General features: G+C 44.5%; 1 protein-coding gene across 2 annotated transcripts; it reads left to right on the top strand.

Annotated features, from left to right (window-relative positions):
* Positions 1-867: 867 nt before the first annotated feature.
* LOC116101954 (zinc finger protein 383-like) lies at positions 868-12,564 on the top strand. 2 transcript variants are annotated; one of them, XM_031386030.1, is made up of 6 exons: positions 868-1,086; positions 1,558-1,613; positions 4,546-4,610; positions 8,599-8,725; positions 9,156-9,242; positions 9,384-12,564. In XM_031386030.1, exons 3-6 carry the CDS (start codon positions 4,578-4,580, stop codon positions 10,814-10,816), a joined length of 1,680 nt encoding a protein of 559 aa, XP_031241890.1. In that variant the 5' UTR covers positions 868-1,086; positions 1,558-1,613; positions 4,546-4,577; the 3' UTR covers positions 10,817-12,564. The 2 variants fall into 2 exon arrangements, with proteins under 2 accessions (XP_031241890.1, XP_031241889.1); XM_031386029.1 differs by lacking the exon at positions 1,558-1,613.

The following is a 12,564-nucleotide window of genomic DNA, read 5'->3' on the forward strand; positions in this document are numbered from 1 at the left end:
CCCTCTCTTTTCCCGGAGACGGTCCACCTAATAAGATTCTGCTTCCACAACAACAAAATCAACCAATAAAATCCACCAAGACTTGAGGCACGGTGATGCTGCTTTTATACACAGCAAACAAGAGGCAGAGACATGGGCTTCTCAGAGTTTGAGGCCAGTATGATCGACATTGAATTCTCATTATATTAGTGAGACAATATCTAAAGAAAAAAAAAAAAGGAATTCCATAAAATTTAATCCAACATAAATGTTCATGATTGGTCCAACATAAGTGCTCGGAGGCGAATAAACAGTGCTCTTAAGCGCTGAACCATCTCTCTATTTGTTTTCCTTTTTGGACACAGGTTGTTAGGTAACCTTGGCTTCAAACTTGTTCTATAACCGAGGTTGGCATTAAAATTCCTGATTCTCCCGCCTCTGCCACCTGAGTGCTGGGATTACAAACATGCAATGCTCAGCCCAGGCTAATGGAGCACACTTAAATTAGTGGCTATCAAGTGTAAGTAGATTAAATGTTCCAGTAAAGATAGGGCGATCTTTGCCCTATCCAGTCATTCCCAGTCCTAACACCCTTGTCTCCTTGCTCCAGGGGCCTTGGGACACTACACTGGAGAGCTCTTAAGAGCTCTCGTACGTCGGAGGAGTTCTTTAATGAGAACGCGGTCTGGGATGGCTTCTGGGAAATGTAGTCCTGGGCTGGGTCAGTTGCTCGGGTTCTTCACTTCTGTAACTGGAGTAAAGATCCACCCAATAGCAGAGCCATAACTGCTTAAGTTTCAGAGGCTTCAAGCCTTGGATCCTTGAGAAATTCCCCCTTTAGAAGACTAACCGTACGTTCTATATAGTTCCAACAACACATCTCTACTTCCTCTCTCGCACTTTGAACTCTCCTGCGGACTCTGGAGCAGCACCGCCTTCTGGGAAATGTAGTCCACTATAAAACCTCAGCCACATGGCGGAAGTGGCTGGAGAGAGGTTGTTCCGGATCATCTCAGTGCCCTGCCCGACCTATCCCGGTACTGTCCTAGTTGGTATTCGCAGGTCGTCCGAGTTCGAAGCCGTGAGGTCGCAGTTTGTACTTTTGAGGTGAGTCTGCCCTTGGTTTTAAGTACTTTGTGTATGGGGCCTTAAGGCCTGTATTTGTTGGTCTCTGGCTGCAGGCCGGCTCTAGGGGACCCACCCGGTTTCCGGGATGGCGCTGGAGGCTTGAAGAGGTCTCCTCCGCAGGGACTAAGGTGGCGGGAGTGTGACTGCATGGGCGAAAAGGTTTTTGGAGGATGTGGGTTGTACAGGAGGGTGAGAGAGAGAGAGCGTGCGTGAAGTCTTCAGAACATTGGTAGTAGGTGGTTACCAGATCCTCTAGTCTTGCAACGCAAAGTCGAGTGCGGGGCGTAAGGCACACCTTTTATGTCAAGTTTGCTTGAAAAATTGGGGGAAAAAAGCTAAATAGTAGAGACGATAAGGTTTTCTGTGCTCAAGATAGATCAGTTTACCAATCAGCGTGACTTTTAACTGTAGTTAGGAGTTAGATATGATGACCCACATCTATAATTTCAGCACTCGAGTTGCGGAAACTGGAAGTCAGTGACTTTGAGGACAACCGTCTGAACATAGTGAGTTCCGTGCTACCGGGAGCCACATAGTGAAATCCTGTATCAGAAATGTATGAGTGTGTAGAAATTGTATTTGAAAAAACTTAATTACTGTGAGATTCCTACTTTTGCTTCACACTCTCCAAGAAGTCATTTAGCCTTGTTTAGGGAACTCTTAGAAAATCTGTTAGTCTCTGTTGACTACCGTTAGAGAAATCAGAATTTTGAAGTTCATGATTCTGGGTGATCTACTTCAGGTTCTAAAAAGACAACTTCCTCAGCTCCAGGCTTTTACGTCAGGAAACAGACATAGTGAGCACGCTGCGTCTCATTGTACCCCGTCTTCACCCTGTCCAGTTTATAGTTACAAATCTAGTCCTCTGTATGGTGGATTTAGAAGGTGGGGCTTTTTGAAGGTAATTACATGGGAGTAGTGCCCTGGATCCCCGGAGATCCAGAAGAAGTGCCTCCTTCTCTAGGTGAGAGTGCAGTACAGAGACTCCATCTGTAGACAGGGAAATCGGTTTTCACTAGACAACAAATCTGTCAGTGCTGAGATAGACTGCTCCGCCACCACAACTGAGAAATAAATTTGTTATTTATAAGCTACCTGGTCTCTGATATTTTGTTATAGCAGCTTAACTGGACTAAAATGGACTTTAATACTGAACCTGACCAGTTCCTGCAGAAATTATTTGAAGTTCCTGAAATGTACTTTGATTTTTGTTTATGGTTTCCAGAGGGATCAAGTTCCTGTTTTTTGGTTTGTTTGTTTGTTTTAGTTTGCTTGGGGTGGAGGAATCCACAGAAAAGCCTTTCCTCGTGACATGAGGAACCCTTCCTACTGTCCTAGTAAAAGGGAGTGTGGGATGAGATAGAATTGGGGGATGATTAATCCTGGGGCGAGATGGAGGGGTGGATGTGGAGATTTTGAGAATTATTGAACCTGTTGATGATGGTAATGCTGAAGAGTAGCCCGGTGGCACCTCTTTGATCTTTGGACAGAAGTCCATTTTATTTCTTATGTTATTTTTCTGTATTGCTGGACTGAGCCTGAGCCTTTCAGCGACAGGCAAGATTTCTGCTACCGAGCTCCATGAGAAGCCCTTGGCCGGTCTTAGATGTGGAGGGGGAGCCCCATGTCAGGAAGAGTCAGCAGGAGCAGGGATTTCCTGGGCTTCCTTTGGGCACTCTGGGGAGAAGCCCACCTAGGTCTCAGCTCTCCACGTCTCCTGAAAGATTGTAGCAATTGTGGAAACAGAAACTCTGCTTACAGCGTCTGGACAGATGGCTCTGTGATTAAGAGCCCTGGCTACTCTTCCAGAGAGTGTGGTTTCAGTTCCTAGCACCCACACAGCTGCTCATAGCCATCCATAACTCCAGTTCCAGTGGATACAGTTCCCTCCTCAGGGCCTCTCAGGCCACCAGGCGTACACATGGTACACAGACACACGTGCAGGTGAAGCACCCATAAATATAAAATAAGTAAATCTCTTTCAAAAACAATCTGGTTTGTTTTTGTTTTTGTTTTTTGTTTGTTTTTCTGAGACAGGGTTTCTCTGTGTAGCCCTGGCTGTCCTGGTACTCACTCTGTAGACCAGACTGGCCTCGAACTCAGAAATATGTCTGCCTCTGCTTCCCAAGTGCTGGGATTAAAAGCGTGCGCCACCACCGCCCAGCATCAAAAACAATTCTGAGCATAAACTCTCAGCCAAAGTTTTATTGGGGGAGAAGGGGGTTGAAGAAAAGGGAATGAGAGCCACTTGTTTAGAGAAGCTCAGGCTACCTGCAGGGGGAAAAAAAGAGCAGGCATTTTGCTGGGTTCTTGAAGGGGCCTAGGGCATCAATTGTGGACATAGCATTTTTAAAAAATTAAAGGCTGGTCATGGTGGTGCACACCTTTAATCCCAGCACTCAGCAAGCAGAGAGGCAGACAGATCTTTGTGAGTTTGAGGCTAAACCTGGTCTAAAAAGTGTGTTCCAGGACAGCCAGAGCTACAGGGTGAGACCCTAACCAAAAGAAAGAGAGAAAAAGAGAAGAGGAGAGGAGAGGAAAAGAAAAGAAAAGAAAAGAAGGGAAAAGAAAAGAAAAAAGCCAGGCGTATAGCACACATTTCAAATTCCACTACTTGGGAGACAGAGGCAAGTGGATCTTTGAATTTGAGACTAGCCTGGTGTACTTTGTAAGACACCATTTTTTAAAATGAAGAAAAAATTTTTTATGTTTATAAGAAGATTTTGCTGTGTATGCTTACAGATGAATGGCAAGTTTGTCCTTGGGAACCTTAATCCTGTAGCTGGTGGGTTCTATCTTTGCGGTAAGGGGATATGAAAAAGATTTATTCCTTACCCTATTAATGAGGTAGGGAGGGAACTTCCTGGGTGGGTCGCAGGCCTTACAAACTAAACGAATGAGAGTCTGTCATAATCCTTGTGAGTATCTCTCAGGAGCATTTCAGTTGTCCTTATTGGTGTGTGTGTGTGTGTGTGTGTGTGTGTGTGTGTGTGTGTGTGCGCGTGCATGTGTGTGTATGTGTGTGTGTGCATGTGTGTGTGCGTGTATGTGTGTGCATGTGTGTGCGCGTGTGTGTGTACGCGTGCATGTGTGTGTACGCGTGCATGTGTGTGTGAGTGTATGTGTGTGTATGTGTGTGTGTGCATGTGTGTGTGCATGTGTGTGTGTGTGTGTGTGTGTGTGTGTGTGTGCACGTGTATATGTGTGCGCGTGTGTATGTTTGGGGTAGAGTCTCACTATGTAGCAACCCTGGCTAACCCAGAACTCTCTATGTGTATACCCTGCTGGCCTTGAACTCCTACAGGCTTTCTTATCACATGACTAGGAAATGCACCTCAGCATTCATCTGTACATGCAGACCTGGGGTATGGGAAAAACAGGTCATGGGATGCGTGACCTAGTTTTTCCCAATTCCACTTTCCTTCTTCCATTCTGCAGTTTTTCCAAAGTGCTGAGAAGAGCTGAGAAGCATGGCCGTCGTGGATGTCAACACTGTGTTTAAGGTGAGGTGAATTTTCTTCTGGTTGCTGTACCCCCATAGTCATGGTAATTATGGAAGGTTTGAGCTTTGCCAGAATAATTCTTTCTCCAGTATATGTGAACTATAAGGGACTGTCTGGTTTTTCTTTTTAAATAATTTTTAATTTTATTTTATGTGCATTGGTAAGAGAGTGTCCAATCCCCTAGAATTGGAGTTATAGAAAGTTGTGAGCTGCCATGTGGGTACTGGGAATTGAATCCTGGTCCTTTGGAAGAACAACCAGTGCTCTTAACCACTGACCATCTCTTTCTAGTCACGGTTTTTTCTTTTTTTATGCAAGCATCTTCCAGGCCATGTAAGGAACCCCAGTACCAAAGTGTTCATAAATTTACTTCATTTTCCTATTCCTCAGTTTCATTATCTGAAAGTGGAGGAAATAATAGCATTTACTTTAGATTAGTTTTGACTAAATTGATACGTGCAACTTATTGAGGGCCAACTTCGTTCCACATATCAGGGTCTGAAGAGGAGGGGTGAAGTTGGCAGAACACATAGACATAGGAATCTTTTGATAGTTCAGACAGGTTCTCTTACTTTATTTCTGGTGGGGTCCAGGAGCCACCCCACAAACTGCACAATCACTGATCTCAGTCAGACAGGGATGGCTTATTGAATGGACACCCTAAGACTGACTGACCAGGGCCATTGCTCAGAATTTGGGGGCTGAGGCTATGACCCCAAACACTTTTCAATGTCAGCTTATAAAGGCTAAAACCACAAAAACCACAATGAGTTCAAACGCAAGTGCTGGAAGTGCTGCCCGATGGTTGGCGCTGACTGAAGCCAATTTATGCATAACAATTCATATTGACCTTTAATTTGATGGGTCCAAAGTAAAGCCTATAGTTATGAATTTTTTTAAGATTTAACAGACATAATAGGGTGTATGGTCAGCATGACCCTGCTCTGAGTCAAGCTATTTTTTCTATGTCAATGACTGGCAGGCATGTTACAGCAGCAATATGAAATAGCTGGTAGGCATGGAACAAAATGGCCACAGCTATGCTGGGGTAGGGGGAGGGTAGGCCTCAAGAGTTTTTCTTCTAAGCTTATGTCCCCCAGCAAAATCTTAGAAGCAATGTATAAGTTACAATGTGGCTACATTCTATTTTTCTTCAAATGAATGGTTACAGTGAGTACAAGTGAAAAGCCAGCCTGCTTCCCAATACTTTTACACAATTAAACATTTTACATATTACAGGTGAAAACCAATTGATCCCTAAGGACCCACATACACTCATGTCTAAGCAGCTTGTTATAGATCAACAACGTGTAAGCAAGCAAGGTATTCTCAGCCAGTTCTCTTACTGGCAAGCTGCATTTTGTGGTTGCAAAGAAAGGCTGGATCATTTTTATTATTTATCTCAAAAAGTAATCTTATATAAAACCTTAATCACAAATCTAAACTTTTATATAAAAAACAATCATTCTACTTTAATTTTTTCCTACGCCCTCAAGGTGCACACCTACTCATTAAAATTTTTTACTAAATCATAGAATCAGAAAGCCGAGGGCATAGATGGCTACAAGAAATTAATCACCGCCCTTAATCACCACCTCAGCTTTATCAAGAAAGGCACGCCAGCTAGTAATAACCAGGCTGCCGTTGTTGCTGTGCCCTGACCTCAAAGAGTCTCTCGATCGACTTTCAAAAGTGAACCTTTCTGAACTTTAAATCCTTGCCCAAGGTTTTCTACCTCGGAGCCATGAACAAAAACGTGCTTAACTGTCCTGGAGCACACCTTAACTTTTGTGCTCCAACTTTGGGAGGAGGGAGGTAGCCTCAGCAGGCATTGCTGGCATGGCCTTGACCGATCCTCACGCCTGCTTGCAGAGGCGTGCCTGTAACCCAGGGCAGAGGGGACGGATGCCAGAGGGAGCAGGGGTCAGCTGTTCATCTTGCTTTTAAGCTCTTTTATGAGCAGTGCTTTTTTATTTTCTAAATGCCTCTGTATCTCTTCTCCCCAGGGGTATGCCCATTACTATTTTATTTCTCCCTATTACTATTTTAATCAGAACCAAAGTGCTTCTGCTTGAGCGTGTCAAGTTCGGAAAACAGGTGGCCTCAGCAACAAATGGCGTGATCCTTCCGGGCAGCTGCTGTCATTGTGCCCAGACAATGACATTCTCTAGCTCTGAGCTTCTCTAAGGGCCCCAGTGCAGTGACTGCAGTAGCTCCTCTGTGGGTTTGAATTTGCTCTTGTTTTTCTTACTTGAGATTGAGTGTCAGTTGTGTAGCCCAGGCGACCTGGTTAGTGTTTATGCCAATTTGGCACAAGATGGACTCATCAGAAAGGAGGGAACCTCAGCTGAGAAAATGCCTCCATAAGTGATCAGTGGGGGAGGGCCCAGCCCACTGTGGATAAGGCCATCTCTGGGCTGGTAGTCCTGGGTTCTACAAGAAAGGAGGCTGAGCAGGCCCTGGGAAGCCAGCCAATAGGCATCGCCCTTCCGTGGTGTTTGTATGAGCTCCTGCCCTGACTTCCCTCGGGGATGGACAGCCACCTAGAAGCACCAGGGGAACACACACCTTCCTTCCCAAGTTGCTTTGGTTTTGATGTTTCATCACAGTAATATGTCGAGTGGCTAGCTATTTTAGAACAGTAACCAAGTCTCTTAACTCCCTGTCTGCCCTCCTCCCGGTTTTCCTGCCCAGCTTCTTCAGATGTTTTTCTCAGCTGTTCCTCCTTCAGTTCCCCAACAGTCTCTTCTCCCCATTCTCCCAGTACTAACAGATGCAAAGTATGACTGTTCTAGCCAATCTGCTCAGCTCCTAACATCTCCTCCACCAATTCTCTTCTCACTCTGCTAGCCCCATCCCCTTTTTCTCTCCCTGAGTGGGCTTTTTTATAAACTATCCTGTTCCCAGAAATCTGAGAGGCAACCAACACTGAAGGTCATAAGGTCAAGCAGTTTTAACAACTAAGAATTCTTTTTTTATTTTATTTTTTTTTATTTTATTTACTTATGGTTGTACAGATGTCCACGAGCTATCATGTGTGTGGCTGCTGGGAATTGAATTCAGGACCTCTGCCGGCCCCACTCGCTCTGGCTCGCTCTGGCTCGCTCCAGCGTAATTCACTGTAGCTGTCTTCAGACGCACCAGAAGAGGGCGTCAGATCTCATTACAGGTGGTTGTGAGCCACCATGTGGTTGCTGGGATCCGAACTCAGAACCTTTGGAAGAACAGTCAGTGCTCTTACCTGCTGAGCCATCTCGCCAGCCCACAACTAAGAATTCTTAAAGGTCCAGTTGACTAGCAGCTGGGAATCCAAGGTTCAAGTGCACAAGATAAATTACTCTACAGTAGCATTAGCCCTAACTAAGACCCCAGGCTAGCCCCGAATTTCTAGCTGTCCTCCCCAGTGTAGCTAGACTGGAGTGATTCTTTGGTTGAATGTGCAGGATGGAGAGAAGCAGTTATCCACAAGCTTGGGAATTTAATCCCAAAGAAGGCAAATTAGGAAAGAAAAATTTGCCAAGGACAAAATCTAGACTCTGCATTTGTATCATCCTGGTGGGAGAGTAGACACAGGCTTGATTCTCCCAGCCCTGATGTGAGACAGCATGTTGGGAGTGTAGCCAACAAGGGACACTTGGCGTGTGCCTTTTCCACTGAAGTTTTTGTTGGGAGTACCTCCTTGGCTATATCTCATTTATGTAACTGACTCTTCAGCCTCCTAGATGTCAAACTGGGACGGGCCAAGGTCTCAGGCATACAATAAAAAACTAAAACAAACAACAACAACCAAAAAACCCACCTCAACAGGCTGGACATTCAAGGCCTCAGAAATGCTTTCTCAGGGGCCAAAGGCCGCTTCTTTGCAATGTTCAGCTTCCCTGGTGCTGGGAAGTGCCTTGCCCTGGCACTCTCTGAAAAAGGAGTCTTAACATTTCTCTGAAGTCATTTCCTTCCCTGCTGTGTGTGTTACCTCATGCTTTCATTTCAGGAGTTGGTGGTGTTTAGGGATGTGGCTGTGGAGTTCTGTAAGGAGGAGTGGGATTGCCTGGGCCCTGATCAGAGGTCGCTATACAGAGATGTGATGCTGGAGAACTACAACAACTTTGTGTCCCTGGGTAAGTTCATCTGTACCTCTCGGTAAGGGATAGGAATGAAGGCCTGCGGGGAGATTAGTCTATCACATGCAGCCTCGAACTGCTGAGCCTTTTCCATTCCCATAGTCACCTCAGCACAGCTAGTAAACAGCTGCCTTTGAAGCCCTTTGCTACACTCTGACACATACTTTCCCAAGAGAAGATTCTGCTTCTTTTCATTTTTACCAGTGATTCCTGCAAACAACAATTATTTACTAAGGTGCTTGCTAAATGGTGGCTTGCTTGCTTATTTGTTTGTTTATTTATTTATTTATTTATTTATTTATTTAAAAATCACAATCATTCTGAGAATCTGCAATTTGTTTTAGGTTCAGTTAGTTCTGTAATGAATGTCTTTTGCTGTTGTGGCTTGTCTCTGTGTTTGTTTTTACTGTTCTCTTTCTTTGAGTAGGACTTGCCATTTCTAAGCCATCAGTAATTTCACTGCTGGAGCAAGGCAAAGAACCCTGGATAGTGGAGCAAGCAGGATGGTATCCAGGTGAGGAAGGATGACTGCACGTGGTGCACAGATAAATATGCAGGGAGAACACAGATACATATTGAAAAATGAGAAGACACATCATTGGTCTGTTGTAAATGTTTCATGTAGTCTAGCACTAAAGTACTTACTTTCTTTCAGATTTGCTGTCTGTAAATGAAGCTAAGAATTTGTCTCTAAAGAATGGCGTCTTTGGAAAGGGATCATTAAAATGGAAAATAGTAGAAAGAGTCGGTAGTTCTTGCTTTGAGGAATCTTGCTTTGGAGATGATTGGAAATGCAAGGGACTCCTTGAGACAAAACCAGAATCTACAGAGGAATATTTACAGGGAGTGACAACCCCGTTGGAAAAGACATCAACTGAATTTATTCAGCCTACACCCATTGCTGTGAGTGAGGTGACTCATTCTGAAATGAAACACTCTGCACAGGAAGGAGGGAAATCCATCACCCAACAGGTGCGAATTCCTACCAGTGACAAACTCAATGAAATGTACGAGAGCGCCTTTATCTATTACACAGATGAGATGAAACGTCAGCAGGATTTTGCTGGGGACAGATGTGATGAGCTGAAGGGGTGCGGCAGAGGATTTGCCTATGACTTCCAGATCGCCCCATATCAGATCAACAAGAAGCCCTACCAGTGTGAGATCTGTGGTAAGATCTTTGAGAAGCACGCTTACCTTGTTCAGCATAACCGCTTTCACACGGGGGAGAAACCATGTGAATGTAAGGAGTGTGGGAAAGCCTTCACCAACTGCTCCCTGCTCGTCCAGCACCAGAGAGTTCACACGGACGAGAAGCCCTACGAGTGCAAGCACTGTGGGAAGGCCTTCCTCTACTTCTCCACGTTTTTTCAGCATCAGAGAACCCACACCAACGAGAAGCCGTACGAATGCCACAAATGTCAGAAGGCCTTTAACAAGAGTGCCAACCTCACCAGACATCAAAGGATCCATAGCGGCGAGAAACCCTACGAGTGTAACTTATGTGGGAAGACCTTCACCTGGGCTTCCAACCTGAATGACCACCAAAAGATTCACACCGGCGAGAAACCTTATGAGTGTAACTACTGCGAAAAGGCCTTTCTCTGCCATTCAGCATTCATGAAACACTATAGAACTCACACAAACGAGAAGCCCTATGAGTGCCAGGAGTGTATGAAGGCCTTCAGGCAGAAAGCCCATCTCATCCAACACCAGAGAGTCCACACTGGCGAAAAACCTTACGAATGTAAGGAGTGTGGGAAGGCCTTCGCGTGTCCTTCGTACTTTAACAGACATCAGAGAATCCACACTGGAGAGAGGCCTTATGAGTGTAAAGAGTGTGGGAAGGCTTTTATTGACTGTAAAACCCTCATTCTGCACCAGAGGATCCACACTGGTGAGAAGCCGTTCCAGTGCCAGCAGTGCAGCAAGGCCTTCAGGCAGAGGTCCCACCTCACGCAACATCAAAGAATCCACACCGGTGAGAAGCCCTATGAGTGTAAGGAGTGTGGGCAGGCCTTCACTCGGCTCCTACAGGTAAAGAAGCACCAGAGAGTGCACACAGTGGGAGAGATCCTGTGTATTTGAACTCTGCCCTCTATTTATTGAAAAGCCCTTATTCAGCATCCTCACAACCATACAGAAGATGAACATTAATAACCAGAAATGTGGGGAACACCTCAGCTATCCAGACTGCTGCGAAAAGCCTCCCAGAAGTAAGACGTGTGGAACAACCTCATACTGTGCTTCACGTCCTGCAGCTTATGCTCTGATCAGAATAGGAAACCCTCGTTTTTCTCAGCTATTCATTATGGAATAAGAGTGTGTCAGAGAGAACCATCTAATGACTGCACTCTCTTTTTTTTTTCTTTCTCTCTCTCTCTCTTTTTTTTTTTTTTTGCTTTATAACCTACTGTTTATTGAGTATTAGTTCACATAGGAAAAATAAAAATTAAATTATGAATAGAAATACTAATTCTATTCCCAGTAAAAGGGTTCTATTTAATTGTAGCTATAGACAGTACTACATAGAGAACAGTGGCGTGCATGTTGTTAGTGTGCAAGTTTCACATGCATCGAGTGCTGACTGTATTTTATTAAGTTGACTTCAGCCCTGCTTCAGATTGCTGCCTTTTAGCTGGTAGTATGGTTATTTTAAGGATGAAATGAATCAGTAAATGGGACCTTTGGCATAGCTGCTAGACAGGAGCAACGATCAGAAAGGATTCAGATTTGTCCTCATACGATGGTCTTTGTTATTATTTTTGGAGCATTCATGTCCATTTTATTCATGACATCTCCTGTCCCATGCCAAAGCTTTCAAAAGGAGTTCTGGAGTGAAAGTGATTGGAACAGAACACAAACAGATTTCTACTTTGACTTCAGTTGAGTCAGAAAGTCGACCCTAGCAAGGCTGCATGGACTCACTGATCAGGGTGCCTGGCACAGCAGAGGCACTGTGTTTTCCTACTCAGGACAGTCAGATCTGCACAGGACAAGAATAAGAACAGTGTGACTCTTGGTCACATGAACAATGCAATCTGAAAATACAGCTTGCTTCGGTGTAGAAGAACGACAGCTCTACACACTAAAACCTGACGTGGTTCATTTGAATAGATGCTATCAAATATCCCCCCCCCCCCAAAAAAAGCAATAAATCCTAGAGTTGACAGCAGACGTACATATTATATACAATAATCAATGAATTTAAAGAAGTTTCTAAAAACCATCAATAAAATAGATAACCAGACTTTAAAAGCTTTTTCTAAACCATCTGATCCGTAGACTAGATTTTCCAGGGCCTAAGGAGAGATGTGAAAGACACAGACACAACCATCCGTGTGAAGGGGAAGGAGGACATTCTCGGGCAGAAGTATGCCTCTTCAGCTGATTTGGATGGGTTTTATTTCAAGACAGGGTCTTTCTTAAACTTGTGGCAATCTTCCTGCTTTAACCCACTGAGTGCTGGGATTAGGAGTGTGCCACCACACTCAGGGCTTGAACGCAGAGCCCCGAGTGTGCCCAGCATGGTTCAACCCCTGAGCTTTACCCCAGCCCGCTTTATTCTGAGACGGAGTCTTGGCTAGACTGCCTAGGCAGGCCTTGAACTCATGATCCCCTTAAATTAGCCTTTCAGATAGCTGGGACTATAGGCCTCTGTCACCAGGTACAGCTAGAAATTCTTACTGCTATAAAATAATGTATTCATTATTATATCAGATAAATTTGAAATGTTTAGTGTCAATTTTGTGTGAATGTATATACATTTTTTTGATTGGCTCATAAACCTATAAAAAGTTTGAATAAAGCCAGGATACTCTTCAGAAAAAAAAAAA

The sequence above is a fragment of the Mastomys coucha genome, unplaced genomic scaffold, assembly GCF_008632895.1.
Source record: "Mastomys coucha isolate ucsf_1 unplaced genomic scaffold, UCSF_Mcou_1 pScaffold21, whole genome shotgun sequence".
In the NCBI taxonomy this organism is placed as follows: domain Eukaryota; kingdom Metazoa; phylum Chordata; class Mammalia; order Rodentia; family Muridae; genus Mastomys; species Mastomys coucha.